This window comes from Mesocricetus auratus, unplaced genomic scaffold (genome assembly GCF_017639785.1).
Source record: "Mesocricetus auratus isolate SY011 unplaced genomic scaffold, BCM_Maur_2.0 Super-Scaffold_100676, whole genome shotgun sequence".
Classification (NCBI taxonomy): domain Eukaryota; kingdom Metazoa; phylum Chordata; class Mammalia; order Rodentia; family Cricetidae; genus Mesocricetus; species Mesocricetus auratus.
The window spans coordinates 116,843,385-116,870,192 of record NW_024429266.1 but is presented as its reverse complement, the minus strand read 5'-3'; the positions used below and the strand labels follow the sequence as shown (position 1 = coordinate 116,870,192).

Here is a 26,808-nt window from a genome sequence, read left to right as displayed (position 1 = left end):
ATTATCAATTTTATTTTCCTTTGCTGTAGCCAGGAGAAAATTCTGGGAATACTCTCTAAAAGGAAAGGAATTTCTTTCATAGGCTGGACTTTCTACAGAGTTTATTCCTTAGCAAACAGGGGTGGGGAGTGGGGAGGGGGAGATGAAGCCGTGGTCTGCTGCAGTCTATGTAGTATTTTCACAACCGTGTATTCTCTGGATTTTAATCTCACAAGACCCCAGGAAGTAAGTAAGGTAGACTTATCCTTAAGACTGGCTATCTTCCTTCAGATTGGGCACAGCTGACATGAACAACACTGAGTAAAATAGTTTTCATCAAGGCAGAAGATACTATAAACAGAAGGGAGGGGGCAGCTATCACACACACACACACATACACATACACACATGCACGCACACACACACACACACACACACACACACACACACACACACACACACACACGGGCGTGTTCACATGAGATGAGAAACACGGAGAGTCAGTGCGATTCGGATTTTCTTCGGGTCTCCTGGGTAGATGATGATGACACCAGGATTACAAGCAAGGCCCCTGGTCTCTTCCTCTGTGTGCTTGTACTATCGCCACCTAAGCCCTTGGCAAGCAGGAGATTGAGTGTGGCTTTTGTCTAGCATGATCTGTGTACTGTCCCATCTCACTTTCTGCGCAGTTCTCGAAGCTACTGTCGCCAGTCACCCGAAAAGAGTTCTATTACACTGAAATTCTGTGTCAGGCCAGCATGCTATAAACTTCTGTGTCACAAGAAGTCAGTATTCTTCTTACTTTTCTTCACATATAGAGTAGGTAATCCCAGAAATCCAGTAAATATCAATGGAGACCCAAAGACTATCTTCCTGCTCACAAAGCAGATGGCTTGTCACCAGCGCTCCTCCATAGAATCAGCCCTTCAAAGACAACATGTCCTGAATCCCTATGACAAAGGGGCATTCAGTACCTGAGGGTTGGCATGGACTCCGGGGCAGCAGAGTCCCAACAGTGCTCTTTCTCCACTCTTAACCTCAAGATCCAAGATTCTGAGTCTCTGCTGCCGATGACTATAAAACAAACCTTATCTAAAACACTTACATGCAGGCTGTGCTTTGTGCAAATGACATTTTTAGCACACTAAGTTAGCCTGACGCACATGTAGATATCAGTGTGTCTCAAATGGTCATAGAACCATTGTGTGATTATATAAGCGAACATATTTCTGAAGAAATGTGTGGTTCACAAGCATTTTAACCCAGATTGTCTCACATATGTTTATAAGTAGGGTGGATTCTTTTCTGGAAATAGGGAAATGGTCTTCCTGAACAAGACCTATAACCATCTCATTAAAAACCTTCTATCACCTTCAAACAGGATCTCGTTTTAGCCCAAATGCAGTGTTTTGCCCTTCTTGTTCAAAAGGCTCATAAGCTCTTTGTGTGTAAAACAATTTGTGTGTGTCAAACAATTTTGACCACCCAAAAGTCCATATTTGGAAAATAGCATGACTTAGAGGACATTAAATACTTTTCCTAGATTTCTTCTCTAACATTTTTGGACTGAGTACAGCATCTCCAGTCATCTTGGAAATGTACAAATGCTCAAAGGGGAGAACAGATCAAACTTTCAGTGCTTAAGTCAGAAAGGCAGAAATTTTCACTGCCGTTGATGCCTTTTTCAAGTAATCGTTTCTCCTGAAATCCCTTGAACTTAGTGGGTAAAACCCATGGCTGTAAATTAAAATGCTTGTAATCCCTTCCTTATTTAGATCCAAGAACATTAGTCAGCTATAGTGCCAGGTATGTGTGTGTATCCTTTTCTGGTGAATACTAAAGTACATTCAGTCAGTAGGGACAAGCAGCCCTTGGAGGATGTACAGGAGCTGGGTTTCTTAGGAATGCTTAACTGAGCACTTAAGACTTTAGGCTCGCCTTTCATTAAGTGCTTCTGCAAGAAAAACCCAAATAAGAGACAGGACAACCTCCATCCTTTTGAACTTACACTTCACCTGTCCTAAAGGTTTTCTGGGGTTATTGCCCCCCATACACCTGAATGGATGCTGCATAAACACCTGCATGTTCCCCTCTGACAGAGACTTTTACACAGCACACAGGGTTCTGGGGAATGTTCTGGGGAACCTCAAGCTCCCAAGGCAAAGGTAAGAAGGAAATTTTGATCACTTTTCTTATTTTCATATTTGCCTTCAAGGAGAGTGAGGTCCTGTCATTTGCTGCAGTGTGATAGATCTGGAAAAAGTTGAGCTAAGCAAGCCGGGCACCACACAATAAAACACACACATTTGCATGCATTTGTGGAGGCTTAAAAAGTTAATGTTATACAACTAGAGAATAGAATACTGGATATCAGAGTCTAAAGAGGTTAGGGCAGATATGGGAAAGGGGCACAGGGGGAAATGATAACATCTAATCTTCTACAGCACAGTAGGATAACTATACCTGAAAATAACTGAACACTAAATGATAGCTGGTAAAGGCTTTAGAATATTCTCTATACAAAGAAAGCATAAACACTCAGTGTAATGGGTAGACCAGTTGTCCTAGTCTGCCAATGCACATCAGGTGCAAGCATTGAAATATCACACAGTCCTTTATGAATATGTATATGTATATAGCTTGTATGCATCAATAAAATGTTTTCAATTAAATTTTAAATGTTAGCCCCAAAGGGGATTAAAAAATAATTTCTTTACAGTTCGTCACATTTCAGTATCTAGATCCTTTCATGGATGTTTCTTGAGAAAGGGGCATCTCCTTGCTGAATCTCCATCCCTGTAACAGCGAGCCAAGGAAGCTAGCAATGTTAAGTCCCTGCTGTTCACCTCACAAGGAAGATTTCTACAAACTTGACCTGATAATCTAGAAAATTACCCACCAGTAGCACAGATGAAATTCGGCAGACATTATCAGCAGGACAGACAGAAGTAAATACCTAACACTATTTTTAAAAGTAGTTCCCAAGTTCCCACAAGGATATGGAGAGACAGATCTGCCACTGAAGTGCTTCCCTTGTAAGCATGAGTACCTAAATTCAGTCTGTAGCACCTGTAAAAAGCCAGGCATAGTGGTACATGCTTGTAATCCCAGCACTGGGAATGCAAAAAAATAAAAAATAAAAAGTAGATGCTTGACTTGACACTTGCTGGCCAGCTAGCCTAGCTTACTTGGCAAGTTTAAGGCAAAAGAAAAAAGAAAAAAGGAAAAGAAAAAGAAAAAAGGAGTGGGTGTACTTTAGTGCTTGAAGACTGACACCTGAGGTCCTCTGTCCTCCACATGCACATAAGTCCACCAAACAATGTATTTTCCTCTCCTCTCTCCCTCTTTGTCTCTGTCTCTCTCTGAGTTCCCATCAGTTTATAGTCATTAAGTGCATCATCTCCAGCAGGAATGATCACTTCAAGGTGGACCTAGACAGCAAACACAAAGCTAAATTCACAAGCCTAATAGAAGCTGCTACCCCATATGGTCCCAGAGTTGTGCTTAAGTCACACATCTGTCTGCTTCATTTCCTCAACTATTAAAAAGCAAGATAAACCATCAATTTAAAAATGTTGTGCAGTGGACAGGAGATAACATGCTAAAAGAAGAATATCGACCCTGGGAAATACTTTCTCCTTGACTCAAGCACTCACACTGTCCCATGTTATCACCTATGAGCTAGCTAACAGACTAGGGTGATGCCAAGGAATTTTGCAGCATTTGGTACCAAACTGTTAGTGATCATCAGTGACATAAAGATCTCATTGCCTGCATGTAATGTGGCTTGATAGAATCCCTCAAGAAAGTGGCTTAGGGGGCTGAAGATATAGCCTAGAGGTTAAAGGACCTAGGTTTAATTTCCAGACCCCACATGGTTGTGACCGTCCAATACTCCAGTTCCAGGGATCTGAGGCCCTCTGCAGGCCTCCAGACATACGAGGCCCACATATGCTGAACAGATACGTATGCAAACAAAATACCCATACACATAAAAATAAACAAAAATTTTAAAAGATTGTGGCTCAAATCAATAGCAAAAAAGAATTAAAATTTGTATGTTTCTTTTAGTAAGAAAGTTTAAAGGTAAGGTAATTTTATATATTTCTTATATTTTTACAGTTACATTTCTCTCTTTAATTTTCATCAATATTTTTATTAAAATATTTTAACTTAGCTCCTGTCTGCCTTTTAATAAAGATCTGCTTATGAGAGTTTACATTAAATGAACTTTCAGTCTTTATAAGAGCAATGGCCAGGAGCATCTGGCAGAAATGTATGGAGTTCAGCAAGGCTTCTTTCTGGCAACCAATGTGCCTCTGAGTGTGACTACACAGGAGCAGAAAGACCTATCAGCAATACTGACATTGCTGTTTCCCCAAGGACAGTGCTATCACAAGGCAAGACAGTGTGAACCTGGTTTTGGACAATGGTCTTGACATACATAAAAATCATTCTGGCCAAGGTGACCCTATACAGAGATGGGACATGGTCATGTTCTTGGTTCATTTGTTGACAACATGAAGAACTGGTAGACCAGATGGCCTTGCCAGTACCTGTGAGTCAATGGGAAAATGTGTAGATGAGGGGTTCTTTGGCCGCCTGTCCTCCTTAGCTCTATTCGACTGCAAAGTTGACTTAAACTAAACAAGTGCATCTTCCAGACAGATTCACCACCAGCCATGAACCGCAAGTGCTCAAAAGCAGTTGGGACATGAGTTCACTTTGTCGTTGAGGCATGGAGCTGGCACAAGGGTTATTGACACCATTACATCACGGCTCTGCCAGCTGAGGGAGCAAGAGATAGGAGGTGATTTTATTACCATAACATGTCGTGAATGGAGGAAGCTAAGGCCTCACATTTCTAATTGTCCTTAATTGTATGAGTTCTCCTATATGCTTCATTCAAAGGAACTGGCTTTCAGGTGAAAGAAAGTATGAACATGTTTTTCATATAAAAGGAATTCTGCAGAACAAGGCCTCAATTCATTCCTGTGATTCAAAAGTGTATTTCTTGGCCAGTTAGCAACATGGATGAGAGGCTGACAGCCCCCACAAATGCCAATAGTCACCAGTTTTCTGACCACAGTGAAAGAGACAGTGTGACTTTCAAACACGTCTCTGTGGTCCTTGAGTCACTCATTTGTTAGAATCTCCTCCAACGCTTTCACTATTTATGCCACTTGAAGGCTTAGAGCTAAGGTGCCCATAGAAGAAAAGGCAGTCCCTACATTAATTACCAACTTTAGCTTAGAATAGAACCAAAGCTTAGCATAAAACTCTAAATCTAAATGTGCAGCAAGAAAATGACAAAGAATTTGGAAAGGGCCATTTCTTCATATGGGAAGAAGGGCATGAGGATTAAAGAACATAAAGTTTACAGTAGACCAGGCACAGATTGCAAGCACAGGACAAGACAACATGCTGTCTATCACTACCATGGTGCTGTCTTTGGGCACAGGTCATCCTTTCCGGTTCATGTGCTGTAAAGCTTTTCTTGTTTGTTTGTTTTTTTTACTTGCAGGTGTTTGAATTACTACCGTGTGTGTGTGTGACATTTATTTCCTCCAGCAGGTTTTTTTTGAGTTTCAACTTATTTTCAAGGTGATTTGGAGTGATACGACATCTTTCCTTTGGAAAACTTAAAATGCCTATGAATTATTGAGTAGAGTATTCTTCAAAGAGCCATGAGCAATGATTTGAGTCTCTTTGGATAATCATGATCAGCTCTTTTCAGACAAATGGTTTATTTCATTAAATCACATTCTTTCTTTCTTCACCATGAGAATTAGGTTTCAAGCCTACTATAAGTGATAGGCTGATTCTAGACTCTATACAGAGACATGGTTGAGTCCCCAGTAACTATCCCATCATTTATACCAGAAGATGAGTGAGAGAATCTGGGAAAGAAGGTAAGAATATAAAGTGTTTGCCTCCCTCCTGTGTCTCCACTCCAGGGACAGCTGGCTATGCTACATCAGTCCTGTGGCTTTGTGTCCTTAGCCCTGGGATTACAAAGATGTATCTTACCACACACATTGCCGCTGTATTCTGAAGGCAGGAGAAAGGACTTCTGAGCCCATACTACTACCAGTCATCAGGTCTTGTCACAAAGACTGAGTTTTTCTGGACATCCATCCTCAGGTGACCTGTAGATACTTGCTGTCACATTGCCAGACTTCACAGCACTCATCACTAATCAATCTTCCCTTACTTATGTAGGTTGTTAAGTAGTTGGTTATCATCTATTTTCCTCCTTAGATTACTTGAGTATTGTAAGTACCATGTACCCTATGTCCAGCTATGGACACTGTAAGATCTTGATAGGCACTTACTAGATTTTGAATGAATGAGGAAATGGTGGTGGTGGGCCAGTTGTAGTCTGTCTTCTCATACCTTGCCTGTATTGTCCTAACTTCATTAACTGTGTCACAATGTCTGGTCGTGGGGTTGCTAGGCATGTGAAAACCTGTTTCTATGTGTTAGGGTTTCTATTTTCTGTTACTGTGAAGAGACACCATGACCCAGTATCTCTTATAAAGAAAAAAATTTAATTGGGATGTTTTGCAGTTTCAAGATTTTATAGCTGCTTGATAGGCAAGATGAGAATTCCCCAGCATCCAATGACAGTCAAATTAAAGTACCCCCTTGTGCTGTTTTATTTTCATCTCTGCTAAGATCAGTCTGAGATTTTCCAGTTGAATGAGTCTGTGTATGTAAAATAATTTTGTTATCCACATGTGGAAGGAAATTGTGTTCTACAGATTCTCTACTCAAAGTCCTCTTAACACTGTCTGTATTTCAGGACTGGAGAGGCACTTCAGCAGTTAAGAGCACTTGCTGCTGTTGCAAGAGACCAGGGTTCAGTTCCAGGCACTGTCATGGCAGCTCATAAACATCTGTAACTCCAGATTCAATGCCTTCTTCTGATCTCCATGGGCACCAGGAATATACATACATTCAAGCAGAACACTCATACACATAAAGTAAATCTTAAGAAAACAAAAACCTATACTGCAACTTCCTTCATCATGAAGCTATATTTCATTTGAACAAGGACAACTGAGAGCCAAGACTTGTGACCATCATCACCGGTGAACTCTGGAAATGTACCATACAGAGCAGATAAGAATGAGAGACCACAGCTGGAAAAGCTGAATGGATCCTTTTGTAGTTCCAAGCTAGTACCACCACCCCACTCATGTCCCCATCTAGCCACGTAGAGTGAGGAGTCTATGTTTCTACTCTAGTTAGAAGAGCAGACTTATTTTAAATACCTGTCACTCTCTGTGGCATGGCAAGGATCAGTGACAGTCAGTTGTGAATAGTATACCCTACTCAACCTATATAAAATTAATCTCACAGAAAAATAAATATTTCACATCTGTCAGAAAAAGTGTTTTTAGATAGATAATGTGGAGGTTCAAACCCACCTAGGACTTTAGACATGCTAGGCAAGCGTTCTAGAACCAAGTTATATACCCATCTCTGGAAACTTATTCTTGAATCTGTGACATTTTATCATCTTCTTCATGATACTTGCAAACAGTGAAGGATGCAGTAATACTATAAAATAGAGACTAACAAGACTCCCTAACACTAGCCATACAAATGCACACCTATGTTATCTTCATATGATATGTCAATTCCCACTTCATCTGCAATTTTGCGCAATTAGATGCTGTTTGAAAAATGGGTCAAGAAGAATTTGGAGGGTTTTGCTTGATGTTCATTTACTATTTTTTTCTACTATCATCTTCATGATGAGATACAAAATAGACTTAAGACAAATAATATTTTAGTGGACAAATTTTAGTGACAAGGGAAACTCTTAATGAAACAAATCACAATACAGATGTTCAAAACTTCAGTCAAATTTATAATCATAAATATGCTAAGCCCTTAATTATAAAATTTACATTTTGGGGGGATAAATACACAATTTAGTCACTTCCTGGGCCAAAAATCATTAAAGTCCAAATATTCAACACAAAGCCTATTTCAATTCAATGTGGACAGCCCTGGAATGAAACACACAGGCAACATTAGCTCTCTAAATATATGAATCTGGACTGTACATCTCTCTATTCCAGAAAGCCCCACAAAACTGAGCACCCAAAGTGAGAAACATGTTTTGAAATGAGTACTTCACTGGAGTAGGAAACCACTCCATAGTAACTTCAATACATAGAGCAATACATAGAGGAGGGATCAAATAAAATTGCCACTGCCTTAGTCATGATGTTTTCTTTGTGTTTATCTATTTCTTCATTCTTTTCATAACAAAAATTAGGTTTTTATGCTATTAATTATTTTTCACCTGGTCTACTGATAGTTGGCAGTAAGAGTCACAAGCCAACAAAGGTCCAGGACAAACAATGAACAGACTGCAGGGGACTGATCAGAAATCTGGTTTAGGCAGTGTAGACAAAAGGGTCTCTCCCTATCGTTCAAGTGGTCACATGTTCTGAACTGCTGTTTCACACTTGTTCAGATGAGACTCTGAAAGATGCTACCTGCCTGAAAAATGCTACCCATGCTGCTGGTTGCCACATTAGCCACATATCCTTCATACTGGCTTCTCTTGAATATGCCCTCCTGCTCCACTAGGAACCTACCTATTCAGGGACCCGGTTGTGGAAAATATAGACATAACCTCTAGGTTGAACTATTGTAACTCACTGCCTATGCACTCATGTTCACTTCTTAAGCATAAAGTTAGACTATGTAGACCTTAACAGACTTCAGAAAGTAACAGCATCCAACATAACCTTCCAGTCTTGTCTGTCTCTTTCACATGGGAGTTTCTGCACCTCTTTAAACTCATGAAAACCAGAATCAGTGTCTGTATCTCAGTCTATTTATTAAAAAAAATGAAACAAACAAGGGCAGAGAGTAGAGAGTGGATGTGGGCAGTGACAAAGCAGAGAGAAGAGGTCCCCTTTGAGCAATGGCACCAGTGACAGATCTCTAGTGGCTTGGGAAGCTGTGGTGGCTCTAACACAAATCTGTCTGCTCACGTGTCTAACCTTGCACAGCCTGGTGATGAAAGCAGTAGCCCAGTCTGTATCAGCAGGGGCTCTGAGGATCAAGGGCCTCAGCACTACCCTGTTTGCTTATTCCAGGATAACCACTCCAGTTTCTTGTACCCTTCATGGTAAAAACCTGGCAATTTGCATAGGATTTAGTGATAATGACAATACAATCCCCAGAAATTTTAAGTGCAACAAAAATACTCCTGATGCCTATCAAAATGTGGGCATAGGGGTGCTATCCCTTTCTTCATGTCATGGATACAGGGGTGCAGGTCAAACAGTTTCTGTGAGAAGGAAATGACTTGGTCACCTGCTCAGATCTGTGAAACACTCTGACCTCTTCCATTGGCCTTTCACATTCAGTTAGTGAAATATGCTGCAGAGATACAATCATTCCCATTTCATGGAGAAAGACTGAGACTAGAAAGGTTTAAAATTAGTTGTTCAAGGTCGTATGGTCAAGGCAGAGCCCAGACGAACTTTAAGTTCATACACCATTATTTTTTCAATTTCCCTTTAACATGGGAAGGCATGGGAATTAGTTGATGAACTAATTATTATTTATTTTGCTCCCATTCACTGAGTCTGTTTCTCTGCATGATCTCATTTAACCACCCACTTAAGAGGCAACTATTATTTCCTAAGGAAACCAAACTTCTTGTAGCACGGGAGATGCCTACCACTAAAGCCACATGGCACTGGCTCCCTACAGCATTCATGTGACATAGATGTCACTGATGAACCTTGATTCTAACCATTCTAACCATATTTTCACATGCCAATCTATACTAGTATTCATGAAGGCAGGAAATCTATCAAGCTATGTATTCGCAGAGCAGTGCATTAGAGAGGCTAAAATTGCATCTGATACCTGTGTGGCTAAGGCATAAATTTTTAAAATAACACAGAACGAAGTTTCAGTGTAACATATAAAAATGAGAAGTTACATCAGATGTAGTGACCCTTACCTATAACCTCAGCACTAATGAGATGGAGGCAGAAAGATCAAGAGTTCAAGGACATCATTTGTTACATATCAAGTTTGATGACAGCTTGGGCTACCTAAGACCCCCCCCCACACACACGCACGGACACCAAAGGAGGGGGAGGTAGTTCAGAAACCATGGTTCTAGTTGATCATATTTCTGCTATAAATTAGACATATATACTTTCAAAATACAGATTTACCACTGGGCTGTAACCAACCAAATCATGAGTAAGTGTCTTAAGTGGAACTAATCTGATCCCCAACCTTTCCTTGCCTGATTCTTTATTACCTGATAGCATACTGTCTGTTTTGATTGAAGGAAACTTCAAAGTCATCTCATGCTTGTGCCGATGAATCATCAGATGGTCCTCTGTTGGGAAACGCTGTTGAGTAAATAGAGAGAAAGATGGGAGACATTTAGTTTGCAACACAAATCTGACATCACAGAGAAAAAGATGCTCGGCATCAAAAACAAGACAAGAAAATCAGTTCCGAAAAAGATGTTATTACACAAGCAAATACAGTTCCTAGTTCCATGCTGATTTACACCCATGTGCTGGTGTGTGCATGCGTGTGTGTGTGTGTCCTCCCAGCTATGTGCAAACGTGTGCATTATCATGTCCACTTGTCTATCAAAAGCCTTGCCTATGCAGCAGAGGAATGCTGATAAGTGGTCTCTGCTTCTAGTCGTTCTTCAGTTCCCTAGGACTTTCCTAAAGTCCTCTGCTCCTTGCATAAGTCCAGCCGGCTTGCCAGGGAACTGTAGAATCTGTGTGTTTCTTGAGATGTTTCCATCTGGGAGAAGAAAAACTTTTCAAGCTCAAAGGCTTTGAACTTTGCCTTATCCTTTGCTAAATAATGAAAGAGAAAGCACAAAGGGCCCCGTTGAAGGCATTGAAAAAACACACACTGCACTGCACCCTAGAGCCCGGCTCTGTTAGGAAGTCTCTTAAGAGAAGACAACAACGTTGAAAGGAATGCTTCTTGTGGTCCTGAAATGTAACTAATGACAGCAGAGAGTATGACATCTAAAATGAGAAAAGGGATGGAGATCTGGATAGCACTGGGAATATGTAAAACCATGTGGAACTTTTCTGTTATAGTTACTGCTTTACATAATAGTGTAAAATTAAGTCTAAGGCATGATAGGTATGCTAGACATTATCTACAGATTAACCAAAAACAAGAGAAACGCATGACATAGAAAGAATTTTGATTTATGTCAGACTTTGGGAAAGAACTCCATGCCATGCTTAATTTTTACAATATATCTATTAATGTACACCATGATGTCTTTACGGTATGTTTCTGTTTATGAAGGCCTAGTCCCCATATTATCTAAGGTCTTTTTCAAATTATACATATGATTTTATAGCAACATGACAAATTATTTGGGGTGTTCTATACTCTACATACTGTAGTCGTCTGTATTTATTTGAAATTTTCAGGGAATGATGTTAGGGTTATCAAAAATGTTGTTTCTAATTATTTGGGGCCATTTCTGGCTCTCCTATGTTGTATAGGGCCATGTGAGTGACTCTGTCCATTGCATCATGAAGGAAAATGACCTGTCTTCCAGAGGCAAGTGTCTGGTCTCTGGTGTACAACCCTCTTGTCATTTCCCATGCCTTACTCATAGTATAGCAAAGTGACTCACACTAGAAATAGTGGCCCCTCAAGAACTGTAAATCTCTCAAGGGTTATGTTGAATTCTAAAGAGGAAAACATGTTTCCTAAAATTTTACAATAAAAATATAGCCATCAGTAACAGAAATAAGCTTTGTGGTTTGGCTGTAATTTGTTATTAAGCAGATGCTAGCCTAACCTGGCTCAGATGGCTCTGTTTGTAGTGACTGAACTAAACAGAGTTTTTATTTATTAAAGTTTAATATAAAATGTAAATATAAAGTTAACATCAAATATGAATATAGGAAAATAATATATCCCAAAGAACATTTCTGAATCTTTGATAATTTGAAAAGAAGCTTCTAGAACTCAGGATGGTAAATGTGAATCTCTATTACCTTTGTATACCATGGTTGGAGTATTTTCTACAAGGAGAGTAGATTTGTGGTCAAATGAGGGAGTTTACTGTGCTGAATCCTATCAAGGTGGTTCTTGGTATAAGCATCACTTATGTACTTGATGCTTTGATCATGTTCTGAAGAGTTAACGAAGATGACACTTGAACAAGACTTCCAGTTACACAGAGGTATGCTTTATATAACTTCAGGTATTTCTGTTTCAGTATTACCTAGTCTCTTGATTTTCTTAACATCAAATATTTAACACCGCTAAAATGAGTTAGAGAGAGAAATTAATGTAATATATGCAATACCTTTCATATTAATAAGCCACTTTTAAAACTTACATTTTATTCTGTGTGCCTAAGTGTTTTGCCTGTATGTGTGGATTATGTAGGACATCCTTCTGAATGCTGCAAATATGTGTTGCTTTTAATGGCTGATGAATAAAGCTGTTTTGGTCTATGACAGGGCAGAATATAGCCAGGCAGGAAATCCAAACAGAGATAGAGAAAGAAAGAAGGCAGAGTCAGGGAAAGCAAGATATGAGGTGAAAAGCCACGAGCCTTCATGGTAAAATATAAACAAACTATTAGAAATGGGTTAATTTACATCGAGAGCTAGCTGGTAAGAAGCTCTGGTCCTTGTTAATTCTGAGAGAAAGAGCATGTTTTCAGATCACATTCTAAAAGGTCGTCCAGGTATCAGAGGCCATCCCCAAGGAGCAAAGCTTCTCTGTCTCTCTTGAAGAGAAAGTAGAGCAGAGGAGTCCTTCCATCACCTCCCCCGAGGCAACACAAGCACTAACAATTCTGTTTCCTCATCTTCCAGCCACCCTAAATCACTGCAGGTTCCCAGTGTCATGATCACAGCTGCTGATTTGTCTATGAGTTACTAGTATCCCACCAGCCATGACACTCAGAACTACTGACTGATGGCTACATTTTCACTCAGGTAAAAGATGGGCCTAGTTTTATAACAGTGTGTCAGGATAATAGAAACACTTCCATATAAAGGAGATGCTGACTTACAGATCTATCAACACATCTGAAGCTGTGGATGAAGCTTGAGATTGAACCCTTAAAATCAAGATACTACATAAATCCTAATTTCTCACATTTATTCAACATTTTCCACAGTTCACTTAGCCTTGTTAAAGAAACCCCTTGACTTCCTTCTTCAACAAAACATTCAAGAACATGCAAAATGGGCCTGTTCAAGAACTCAGGGTGTGAATCCATGATAAAGTACATGACTAGGATATGTAAGGACCTGAGTTCAAATCCCCAGTGCCACACACACAAAATACTTAGCCCCAAAAGTCAGCCACACTCAGTCCCCTCAGACTTTGCATTCGACTTGGCAGATTCTCCCTCGGTCCCCTCTTGGCTCAAGTTAACTGAGGATGTCCACTGCCCCACAGGATGCTCCACACCCTGTATCTCCTTGGCTCTGCTCCTTCAAGCTCTCCTGCTCTCTCCTGCCCCCTCCTGCTCTCTCCTGCCCCCTCCCGCTCTCTCCTGCCCCCTCCCGTTCTCTCCTGCCCCTCCCGCTCTCTCCTGCCCCCTCCCGCTCTCTCCTGCCCCTCCCGTTCTCTCCTGCCCCCTCCCGCTCTCTCCTGCCCCCTCCCGCTCTCTCCTGCCCCCTCCCGCTCTCTCCTGCCCCCTCCCGCTCTCTCCTGCCCCCTCTCGCTCTCTCCTGCCCCCTCCCGCTCTCTCCTGCCCCCTCATTGGTTTCTTGCTCTTGGCTCAATTCACCCTAGCTATCCTTTAGCAGGCCGCCATTACATCACTCTGCTTCGGCACTGCCTCCTGCTTCTGAAAGGTTCCACTATGCCATCACTTTGGCTCCCTTGCCACCCACTCACTCATTAATCCCTTCCAATCAGGCCTCCACCCTCTGCTTTCTCCCATGTCTCCTGCAAGCAACTAACTGCCAAACCCAACAGCCTCTGCTCCATCTTCCAACGATCCCAGCTCCAACAGTGTAGGACACCAGTGACTGCACGTCTATGGTGTTGTTTTATTTATACCCTGCCTGACTGCACTGAGGGAAATGTGACTTAGAGCAATGCATGAAATACAGTGGGAGAGCATCAGTTAGAAGTTGGGGATCCAGAACAGAAGGGGTACAAAACAGCAAAGCTAAAACCCCAATGGAACCAACAGCATTGACAACCAGGAACAAAGGTAACCCTAGAGGACATCGGACAACCTCTGACGATGTTTCCGTTGTCACAGCTGAGGAGTGCTATTGAGGTCTGGTAGGCCTAGGCAGGGATGCTGCCAAACCCTCTACAATACACAAAATAATACCCACATCAAAGCGTTACTTGGCCTTAGATTCTAATGATGCCAAGTTTGGAATAGTGTGTGTGGTACAGGTCAATACTTATGAATAGCTATCTCTCTCTTGTCTGACTTTCATTAATCCCACATGTGGCTAGAAGCTCTTTGCTGGCATTTTAACCCTGGATATACCTGAGAATCCTAACCCAGCCTTACCCCTCCTTTTATTTCATTGTTCCATAGAGAAGTCTTTCAATTTCCCCCAATAAAGTGAGTTCCCAGTGTGGTCTGCTGCTTCTTTATGAAAAATTACAATCAACTAGTTAATTGATAATTTTATCATATGATTATATATCTGATGCCCAGACCAGAAGGGCTGTGAGAGCAGAGATATGTGTGTTTGGAGCACTGTGGTTTTCAAGAGGCAGCTAGAATGCCTAGACACACACAAGTAGGTACCTAGACAGTGTATAGGTGACTTGTAGTAAACGAAACGTAATGTCCATTGTCAGAGCCAAGCAAAGGAAATCCCTCCAATTATCTGGGCTCATTTAGACAAGGAGGCTTCCCTATGAAGAAACTGGGGGGGGGAGTTCTGTTTCAGTTAGAAACCAAGTTTTAACTTAGTACAGAGACATTCTGCATTTACCATGGAAAGTCCTTGTCTACCAGGATTTTCCCAGTTACACAGCAACCTACCCACATTCCCCTAGTATTTCCTCCTTTAGAAAGGCTTTTCAAAGCCTTTTTGCTCCAAAATATTTTTCTCTACTCCTTTTCTTGTTCACAAGTTAGAAAGAAACGATGGCACAAAAACCTCTGGTGAAAATTCCAGACTCTGGATGCTCATCAGCTAATAACACCACTGACAATGTTTTATGTTTCTGTGACTTTGTCCCTCCAAAAACTTCTCTTCAGATTCTCCCAGAATCCTCCACAAACTCTGGGAAACTAAAAGAAGGGTATTCATCTTACTCCTACCTGACCTTAGACACTGCCCCACCTAAGACTGACAACCTTATCACATGAATTGGTGGGCCTTGGTTTCCTTGAAGCTACAGGAAAATCGGGGAGTAAGTGCCATCTCCCACATTAGCAAAATGCTTATGCTTGGACTCTGAAATGTATCCTATACCCCATAAAATAAAGATCTTGGTATAATAACTACCATTTCAACATATCAAAATCCCTAGAACATGGTACTACCCAAAGATGGACTCTTTAGTCACGAGCAGAAAAAGTCACCCTCAAGTTTTAAAAATAAAACATAAAATTTGTTTCACATAATAGATATGGGATCTAACATAAGAGATTTAGCAGCAGCAGAAGCACTAGTCATAACAAGAGTGAGTAGTAACTGAACATTTACTATGTTCATGCCCTATAAGAAACACCCTGGAGGCAGCATCTCATTTAATGCCCACACTTTACATTTGAAGGAGTTATCAGACGCTCAGATTCAGTCCTGTATACCAACATAGCCACTCCTTTTAAAAATTCTAGGCCCAAGAACTGTAGTTTTAGAACAGTCATAGTAGTATTCTTTTCCTCAAAAAGGATCCAGAATTCAACCCACAACTATGAGGCATCTCATCTGAAAAGCCCAGTATGTATGCAATTGGCTGCTGTGAAGGACACACCACCTTCCTCTTTCTGAATGACCACCCAGCGGAAATGGTGGGCACGATGCATCTGACTTGCTTCTGGAGGAAGTTACTCATAAGGACGTCAACATTGTTGCCTTTCGAGATGAAAGGGAAGTATTTCAAACTATAAAGTGTGATCTGACAATAGTGAAGATGAGAATCACGATGTTGATGGTTAGGGATACTTTGAAAAGTATTTCAGCAAAGAAAGAAAGCCTAATGGACATGGCGGCTCAATGAGAGCTGCCGTCCCAGGGGACGGCAGAAGCATGGAGGATCCCCACACTCACCTGGGAGCAGCCGGGAGCACTGCAGACAAATGGCCTCTCCTGCTCCAAGTTCATCTTGGATTCCTCATAAATCTAAAGGATCAAAGGAAAACAAACCCATGAGTATCACCCCCTTCTGCTTCAGATGCAAGAGAAAGGGAGCCTTCTATGGCCATTCCCCAAAATGAGCAAGTTACACATGAACACGTGAACACGGTGAATACGGCCCTGTTTCAGGTTATTGGTTCTCCCCGCTTAAATTCCTAGAATGCTCTCTTTAGTGCATTTTAAAGAAAAAGGTGTATTGATGCTAGAGTCTAAAGCATGCCTCTGGAAAGCTGGCTAGTGGGTACTATTGCCAGACAAAACTTCAACTTCTTAGCAAGATTCCAAGGCAAAGCACACTCCACCATCGCCACCCCGCAGTCCTATGAGAACTTTGAAACTGGCTGCTTGGAATAGCCAGAGGGAAAACTTCAATTCAGGTAAATTTTGAATATGGTCACAATCACCTTTACAAATGACCCTGAGTGCCAATAAAAAGTGTGGTCTACATGACTCTCTGATTAGCACACCTGTTGCTGTTAGTTTTGTTTCTTTTTAATGACAGGAAGAACCATGCAAACTTCTGTTACATTATTTAGATGATTTTCTAAATACTTTTAAACCAATTCTAGATTTGTGCATATGCATTACATGTGCCCTTAATGGTACGTGGGTCTATTGCTGAGTTTTAAAAGCTCCTGACTTAACCCTGAGCACAGGGAGGAATCCGTTTCCTTGAAATGCTGCCTGTGGGTGATCCTGAAAGGAAGACACTGACGGCTTGGCATCGTGGAGGAGTCCCACTGTGCCGAGAGAAGCAAACACGTCTAGTTTGTACATGCCACACCATCTTCCCCAAACACTTATTCTTCAGGCGGATATATACACATCCTTTCGTTTTTCCAAAATGTAAAGTGAGGATGTGTATCTTAGATACCATTTAGTCAGACACTAAAACACAAAACCAGAAACAGAGAAATAATGTAAACCCTCTCCCAACTGTAATTCCCCATTGGCATGCGTTTTCAACTAAGTAAAGCCTCACGCATTCCTATAAAACAGTGATTCCCAACCTGTGGTTTGAGACTCCTGTGTGGGCCCAACTGACCCTTTCAGAGGGATCAAATATCAGATATACAGCATATCATATACTGCAATTCAAACAATAGAAAAACTACAGTTGTGATGTAGCAGCAAAATAATTTTATTGTTGGGGGTCACCACAATATAAGGAACTATACTGAAGGGTTGCAGTTGAGAACCACTGCTATAGAAGGACTTCCCACTGCCTGCCCCATAATACAGTGATTAGCATAATTTTAATGCTTTTCCATATTAAGCATTATTATTTAAATCCATTTTGTATTTACTTATATTTTCTTACATTTTCTTATGAGTTAATGCTTTTAATTTTTATTTTCAACTGACACATATTTATGAAGCGTAAGGTAGAAATTTCACAACTCATCTGCAGTCTCTACTGTTCAAATTGGGGTAATTATTAGCACCACTCCTTTAAACACAGTGTCTGAGTGCTTGAACCCTTTAAACTCCTCTACTTCTTTGTGATATATGCGAAAGGTTCCCCTAGACCATACTGTATTATACTTATGAGAAGAAATAAATATTTGGGATCTTTCTGCTTGCTCTTGTCTGAAGAAAGTCATGAGCAACAAAAATAACTTCTCTGGTTTTTAAAATTTATTTAACTTTGCCTTGCCGATCATAGAACATCCCTCCTTCCCTGGACAAGAAGCAAAAAGGAATAATTTTTATTGGGGAAGTAGAATAATAAAATAAACTAGCTTATCCATCAATTAAATCTGCCACAGTTCTCTAGAGTAACAACAACAGTGCTTTCCTGACAATGCTTCTACACCAGGGAGTCTGGTCTGCATGTCAGTGCCCTCATGCCTCAGCCTCCTCTCCTTTACAGTAGGGGTAGCAATATTCATCTTCAGCCCCTTCATTCCTATGTCTGATTCCTTGGTTTGAAGCTTGTAAGACATTTGAAGTCATGGAGAAGAGTAGGGTACCTTGGAGGTAAGAGAAGTTTGTGGGTGCTACTGGAACCTCACTCTAATCTGAATCAGTCCCTGTGTGTGAAATTGCAAATGACAATTTATTCCCTTGTTTGCCTGTGTGGCTCTTTCTTTGTTTGCCAATGTTTTGAAGGAACAGTGTGTTTACAATCAATAGTAAGACTACACAATAGTCAAATGGAATAGTTCTATGAGTGCACGCTTATGGTTGACATCAGAAGGTAGTAATTAATGATAATTAAATGAACGTCCCAGCAACAGCTACTGCTGGGTCTCAAAAGAGTTTAATAAGCCAACATGAAGAAAGATTTGGCCAGATGCAGGGACTAAGTCCAAGGAGAAGTTGTCTTTCCACTATAATTGCTGCTCCATCCAGTCTTGACCCACCAACATACTGGTTTTCCTCCAAACCCAGGCTCACTGTACCAATAATCTACAGCCCTGGTTCACATCAGCATTGGCCTCTTTAATCATCAGTTATAATTTTCTGTTTCAAATGTCCTGGAATCAAATTCTGGTGCTCATATTTGGACACATACCAGAGCCCAGTCTCACAGACCTTTTCTGTGGGATTGAACTTATATTGTATGGCTGTCATGTTCCAAGGAATATGATTAATGTAGCTCGATAAATATGGACACGTGTCAATAACAAGAGTTTATACTTCCAGAGACTCAATATGAGAAATACAAAGTCCCTTCTCAAACAGTATAGTCATCAACACATTTTAATTTTCCAGACACAGATGAACCTGTAGCAATTTATTACATGGTATGCAATAAGCATGGAGCAAATCTGTTTGGCAACTTAACATTGGGATAAACGTCTGGAGGTATACAGCCGTTGCTAATTTAGAGTAGGTTTTAAGGGATCAGTGAGGTCTGATGTGAGTGGGTGTGTGTATACTGTATAAACCTCAACTGCTTAATTTTGATGGTCTGCAGTTCCCACATGCAGACTCTGCAAACAACACGCACTTGTTAATTCCTCCCCATGTAGGTGCTTGCAATAGGTTTCTAAATGCAGCCACTCTGCCATGTAGGCCTCATTACTTTTATCAACTGGCATGATCTGGTCTGATGCATTAGTCAAGAGGCATGGTTGATTTTTACGGTCGATTATTATGGTTTTTCTAGTGCATAGTGCAATAATTACACTCTCAGACCCCTGCTGAAGTTCTGCACAGGTTCTTTTATCACCCAGCAAGTGGGCCAAGTGATTCAGACGGGCTGTAGCCAGGCTGGTCCACATTGGGTCCTCATTCTCTCATTTCCCATTCAGTTGTTTTACTGGCTGGGATTTTTTTTATAAACCAAGTTTGGTTTGGCAATCACCACAGCCTGGGCTCCACTGCCTAGAGCTTCCATAGTAGGCGTTCAATAAATATTTGTGGAATGGATAATGAATCTTGAATCATCACAATAAATTGTCCCAAACAGCCTTCTGTTCTCGACTCTGAAGGCAATAGCACCAAGTTTTGAGAGAGGTGAGAGGCTGTGTGGGCCACTGACTTCTCTGTCTCTGGGTGAAGTCTTAAAAAGTCCTCCCTAGTCTTAAGAAAAAGCCAACACTGCTTTTCGATGGGAGGAAGCTAGTCTCTATCAGTCTTTAATCACAGACATCACAACCAAGAAAACCTGAGCTCCTGTGCTGCCTGTGGCCCGCCCCCAGCTGTGCGTGCCCCCCCCCCCCGGGCGGTGTGTGGCCCTCATAAAGCACCCTTTGAGAAATACTGACTTTGGCTACACTGGTGAGCTGCAGTCTCTCTGTGGCAGATGTTCACATAACTAAACAGTTTTTAAATAGTACCATATTAATTGCCCTTTTCCTTAAGTAAGACACACTGTTTAGCTACAACGAATGCTTCCTGAGTCTAGTTTCCCTCAACCTTTTGAAAAACAATTAAAAATTCTAATAACACAGTTTAGTCCCACACAAAGTGAGCAGAGGTTTTCCCAGTTGACAAGGAGATGACAGACTTGATTTACAGTTCGAACCCTTCATGGCCACTGCATTCCTCTGGCTGCTAAGTGAGCTAGAATCTCTTTCTTTGTTCAGGGTTTGACCCCACAAATTCCTGGTCTAAAATGGGAAGTTGGTCCATAATGACTGAGGACACCAATCCATTCAGAAGCTTTGTTGGTCACTAAGGATATGCTTGGAATGACTGTGTCCCAAAAGGTAAACACTGCAAGAAGAAGACACTATTAAAAACTTAGAATGCCTACAAAAGCAACTTAAATACGTACTTGAAATGTCAGTATCCTCTGGTTTGCAATGATCAACCCAAGGGTATGTTTAACCATCCAGCTCAGAGGCAGCATAGCCAATCCTTGGCTAACACTGAGTTCTAGTCTTAGTGGAATGGTCCAGAATTGCCCCAGTAGAGTCACACAGTGGCAGGATTTGAAATGATAAAACACTAAAAGTATTGCCTGCATCTGAAAGCCTAGCACTAAAAAAGGTAAGAATGTCTAAGGCACAAACTGAAAGCCAGTGAACACTGACCTACTGACGTCTCCATCTCTGGTATCATTTACCTGGTTGTGGGTACAGCGTAGATATTGAACTTTAACCTTTGGCTAGCATCTATTGTCCTACTAAGAGGCTAGATGGAGTTGTCTTGGCAGAGTTCTCCTGAAACAACCCTCCTGCCTTGTTGAGCCTCTCAGGTCCTTGAATGAGCTCCAGAGAAGCAAACTGTGCCCCCTCTAACTCCCAAAGGAGAGTTCATGAGGAAGTCCACTGTGGGATGCTTCAACTCAATACTCTTTTCTCTGAGAAACAAAGATGATTTAATTAACTAAATTCATTATAGGCAAAGCCAATTCGGTTTTAGTCAGAAAGATAAGGCACAGACCATACACAATAAGACACCAACACACTCACCACAAACACGTTCTACATTCATTTTTTTTCTAAAACACCCAACTCCATCTCACAGCAAAGACGCAAGGCTTGCTGCTCAAATGGAATTGTATTTTCAGTTTGGGGCTAAGGCTTTCCTTGAGAATGGCACTCTAACTCTGTATTTCCTCCTCTGTAAAACAGGGTCATAGTGGTCAACCCATTTGAAACCGGAACCCTTCATAGAGGAGCTATTGGGAAAGAGAACTGGAAGAAACTGAGAGAGAAAGAGAGAGAGAGAGAGAGAGAGAGAGAGAGAGAGAGAGAGAGAGAGAGGAGAGGGAGGGAGGGAGGGAGGGAGGGAGGGAGAGAGAGAGGAGGGAGGGAGGGAGAGAGAGAGGGGGAGAGAGAGGGGGAGAGAGAGAGAGAGAGAGAGAGAGGGAGAGAGGGAGAGAGGGAGGGAGAGAGGGAGGGAGGGAGGGAGAGGGAGGGAGGGAGAGGGAGGGAGGGAGGGAAGGAGGGAGGGAGGGAAGGAGGGAGAGAGAGAGAGACTTGAGAGAGAGACTTCTGGGACTTCCAACTTCCAATCTATCTTGATTTTTCAAACCTGAACATTATAACTTCAAATATAAAAAATAAGTGCCCTTGAATTTCAGTCCCAGAAAATCACTGGTTTTGTGAATAGGTCTTTGTATCTCTCTCCCAGTGGCTCTGTCCTTATCTTGCAATGTGTCTTCTTTATGTAAAACTAAACTAACTCTTTGGTATGCCTACTTTTCTATGAATGTTTGTCTTCCCCCCTCTGTGTGTGTGTGTGTGTGTGTGTATCTGTCTGTCTGTCTCTGTCTCTCTATCTCTGTGTGTGTGTGTCTCTGTCTCTGACTCTCTCCACTCTCTCCCAGCTTAGCTTTGCTGGTAGAAGGATAGGGTCAGCTCGTTTCCTGTCCCTGTGTTATTCTTGAAGTGCACTGAAGTTAGAATCTGAATTTCATTGGGCTAGTATTATTTGCAGCTGTGTGACCTCTTTAACCCCGCTTTTAAAAGTGACATTTCAGCCCTCCAGCTTGAAATGCCTGTGTGCTGCAAAGTTTTCCAGAAAAGGGTTAGGCCCTGGAGTGAGACTGTCCCTCGCAAGTGCAAGTTGTGGCAGAAGGCGGTGTGAACGGGCGTGGCTCTGCACGGCTCCCAGTTGGCACTCCTCCCCAGAGGTGTAGAGTTGTACAATGCTTGCCTGGAGCAGAACACGGCTGTCGCATTCAAACCAAACAAGATTCCCCACTTGCAGAAATGCTCACCATCCCTCATGTCCTCCAAAGGTGAGGCTGCTACAGGCTGAAGCACAGATCTCTCCAGGACTGTGTCACTTACTCCATCATTATAGGCACTGTCAAAAAGCTCCCTTCCCACAAAGTCCCCCATTCCCAGAAGGAAGGATTTCCAAAGAGCTTTCATCTCTGGAAACTGACCTGGATCTTACTCCCCAAAGGAGGCCCTAGAAGGAGTGAGTGCTAGAGGCTCCCAACCTCGCCCAGCCTTCTGCGGGGGCTTGTGGTTTTATATGCGTGGCATTTATAACCATATATTGGAAAGCATTCCAGTGGGATTGGTTTTTCATTTGTTAGGGTCCTCTCTCTCTCATTCTTTAAATGTTCCATATGTTTCTTTCAGTATTTTTTAAAGTCATGGGATAATTGGAGCTTTTGTTCTCCCTAATCCTTTCTTCTAACTTTCCTATCTATGAGTTCAATAGTTCAGCACATGCTCGCTGAGCCCAAGTGTAAGGCATTAGCTTTGCAACACAGAGAAGCTCCAGCATGTGTCCACCTAAGTGTGTGCATTCAGGTCTTTTCTCTTCTTGCTTCTGTCCAGCACAGTGTATTTTTGCAGAACATCTCCCATCTCCAAGAAAACTATGTTTGACATGTGTGTGGTTAACAAAACACTGGGGTGGTAATTGTCTGGTTTTTAAGGAAGTATTGAATGTAACTAAACCACTTGGCTTGTTTCTAATGGGTCTGAAGACAACCTCAGAAGGGAAACACAGCCTGCTGCTTTCTTATAGCACCCAGGACCACCAGCCCAGGAGTGGCCCTACCCACAATGGGCTGGGCCCTCCCCCATCAATCATTAATTGAAGAAATGCTATATAGGCTTGCCTACTGCCCGATCTTATGGAGGAGGCAATTCCTCATTTGAAATTCCCTCCTCTCAGATGACTCTACCTTGGGATCAAGTTGACATAAAACCAGCCAGACAGAGGTGATCAGGGCTGAGGGAGGCATCTTTAACTCCACTGTTGACATTTAAAATAATTGGCCTTTGAAATCTTCAGAAGGAAAAATATAACAGCAAAGAAATGAAATACAAAGCTGTGTGTCCTCCACAAGGTAAAAGATGGCTTGCCATGAAGCCGGTTTTCCCTGTCCTGGTCCCCACCACAGTGCAGTTTTCCCTTGTACATATAGAATACTACATTCTCAGATGGGATTGTTCTGTTTCCACACAGTCACTGTTTGGGGTATGTTGACTTTTTTGTGTGTGACAAGGTTTCTCTGTATTGCTTTGGAGGCTTTCTTGGAACTCACTTTGTAGACCAGGCTGGCCTGGAACTCCTGAGAGCTGGGATTAAAGGCGTGTGCCACCAATTCCCGGCTGGTGTGTTGATTTTTAAGGTTTAAGGTTTATTTCTTTTTGTGCATGAGTGTTTTGTCTGTGTGCCTTGTGCATGCCTGGTGTACACAGAGGTCAGAAGAGGGTGCTTGATCCCCTCGAACTGGAGTTACAGGCAGTAGTGAGCCACTGTGTGGGTGCTGCAGATTGAACCCTGGTCCTCTGCAAACACAGCCAGTGCTCTGAATCGCTAAGCCACCTCTCCAGTCCCTCGAAGCTATTTTTAAAGAAAGTGACTGTCTTAAGATATTTTGAAAAATTGCCATGTTTTAATCTTGGTTTTCTGTACACCCACGCAAAAACTAGAAAGTTTTGCTAAACACGTTGCTTTGGAACATCTCCAGGACCAATGTATGTTTGATTCCTGCAAAATGAGCTAAAATAGTCAAGCAGCTCCTGAATCTGAGTGATATTATGTGAGAATACATCAAACACGATGGCAGTGGTACCAAGCTCTGTTTACGGCATGCCTGGGAAGGAGCAGTTTTATCTTAAGGTTGACTCATTATCAATGATTTACTATGAGGATGATCCTATCAAAATGGATGCTTTTCGCCCTTGGTTCCAGCAGAAATCTGGCATTACTGGGAAGTATTCTAAAGAAGCCCAAAGCTCAGCTCAGAGGTGCCATGTTCCATTATCAGTCAAACACCAAGTCAAACATATCCCAAGGCTTGATCCAGATTCCCAACGTATGATGTCTCAAATATCAAGCATGTAAACACTTTGAAATACCGGTAGATCATTTAAAGGCCATGCTCAGCCAAAAAAATAGGAGTCACACGTGAGAGAGGACTGGCCTTGGGTCAATATTTTAGGAAAATGGCTGGAAGAGCAGGTTATTTTGGAAACTAACGTTGTCACCAGGAGCTCCAGTGAGCAGGTAAGTTACCATACTACTGTGAGCAGTGTGGGCACAGCAGGGCAAAGCAGAACCCTGGTGTTGGCACAATCATGCTCATCACGCTACGTCTTTTCCCTGGTGACAGACGCCCCCCCTGCTCATCACTGGCGTTCTGGCTCACTCTCTGTTACAGTGCTAAGGCACCAAAAGCAGTTTCAGAAGGCAAGGTTTATTTGACTTACATTTCTTGATCACAAGAAATTGTTGAGGGAAGTCAGAGCAGGAACTCGAGCAGGGGCAGAGGCGGGAATCATGGAAAAAGCTGCTAACTGGGGGTACTCCTCCTGGCTTGCCCAGGCAGCTTTCCCATACAACCCAGAACAGCCCAGGGGTGGTACCACCCACAGCGCTGGACCCTCCCACATCAGTCATGAATCAAAAACACACCCCAGAGACCTGCTCACAGGCCAATCCAATGGGGGCAGTTCCTCAGCTAAAGTTCCCCTTTCCCAAGTGACTCCAGTTTGTGACAACTTGACACAAGTTAATTGCCAGATGGAGAGTATAATTTATCACATGGAGCATGCTTTTCTCACTATTTTGTTTGCAAGGGTTTTGGGGAGCTGTGAATTGAACCCAGGGCCTTAGATTTTGTATACTAAAAAAAGAGCTGTATATTTGAGCTACAACCTCATAGCAGCCCCCTTTTCCCGACTTTAAAAGAAACCACAAGTTCTGAATTCTCTTTTATGTTGCTGTCACCATCAGCTATCAGTTCAAAGGAGACCTATAGGAGAGATGTGTCTCCAAGCTAAGTTCTCAGAAAGAAGCCTAATAAGCAAAAGATAAAAAGAAAATACATAGTCACACATCCATATAATTTTGGTCGGTTTGGCTTTATTGGGAAGTTAATTTTATGTACAGAATACAAAACACACATATTTGATGTGCAGAATACTTTCTTATTCAGATCTCAAGAGAGATTGTTTTGCCCCCACCCCCCATGAATTAATTCCAGACTTGAAGCGCAAGTTTATTGCCTAATGGAACTTGAGGGGCATATTGAGTCACAGGAACAGAATAAAAAATTCAAGCCCAGTTCCCAAAGGGTTACACTCATTTAAAAAGTACAGGAATAAGCGCTCTCTCTCTCTCTCTCTCTCTCTCTCTCTCTCTCTCTCTCTCTCTCTCTCTCTGTGTGTGTGTGTGTGTGTGTGTGTGTGTGTGTGTGTGTGTAAGGGCAAGTGTTGGCCAGAGGACAACATTGAGTATTATTACTCCTTTGCCATATTTATATTTAAAGACAGTCTCTTACTGGCCTCGAACTCTCCATGTAGTCTGGGCTGGCTGGTCAGTGAGTTACAGAGATTTGCCTGTCCTCTGTCTCCCTAGTGCTAGAACCGAAGGTGTGCACCACCAGCTTTTAAGACAAATAAATAACAACACAAACAAACAAAACATGAGTTCTAGGGATCAAATCTAGGTCTTAATTTACAGAATGAACCATCTCCCTAGACCCTCAGTTGTGTTTTTGAAAACGACTACATTGTTCCCATGGCTCGTGACTTCCTCAACTTCCAATTAAACAAGAGCCCCTCACAAAAGCCAAGGAACTCACTAAACACCCTGAAGGAAATACAAGGACAGAAAAGACCTTTTTGTTTTGTTTTTAACCTGCACCCATGAGAGGTGAACAGTGCACCAGACCCCATTCATCAAAGACCTAAACCATGGACAGGCCCCAGAGTACATAGAAACAAGAGCACCCATTCAGAGACCACACCCTAAATAAGCAGTGACAGAAAAGAGGTGTGTGTGTGTGTGTGTGTGTGTGTGTGTTGTTGTTGTTGTTGCTATTCTCCAAAATGTAGGGACTCCCACTAAGGATGAATGTGGTCTCTTTGCTCGGGGTTAGGGGTCAGGCTCTCAGGAACACCCAGAACCTGAACTCTCCCCGGACAGAGGAGACATACTGCAGCTATTGGGCAGGTATCACAGAAGGAGAGGGTGGGATAAGGCAGGACGGGCAGAGATAGGGTCAGACATTCCACTGAATAGCTAAAAAAAAAGGATGGAAGAGGCAGGCCAGCTCCAAGCCCAGGGACAGATCCAACTATGCTCTGCAGGGATT

General features: G+C 42.0%; 1 protein-coding gene across 1 annotated transcript in view; it reads right to left on the bottom strand.

Moving 5' to 3' along the window:
• The window catches only part of Creb5 (cAMP responsive element binding protein 5), a 390,725-nt gene that overhangs the window by 295,506 nt on the left and 68,411 nt on the right, over window positions 1-26,808 (bottom strand). Inside the window, exons 2-3 of the mRNA XM_005076816.4 lie at window positions 16,251-16,322; window positions 10,292-10,385 (exon numbers count right to left, since the gene is read on the bottom strand). Coding sequence (XP_005076873.1) covers window positions 10,292-10,385; window positions 16,251-16,304 — 148 coding nt within the window. The 5' untranslated portion in view covers window positions 16,305-16,322. The remainder of the gene's footprint in view (window positions 1-10,291; window positions 10,386-16,250; window positions 16,323-26,808) is intronic.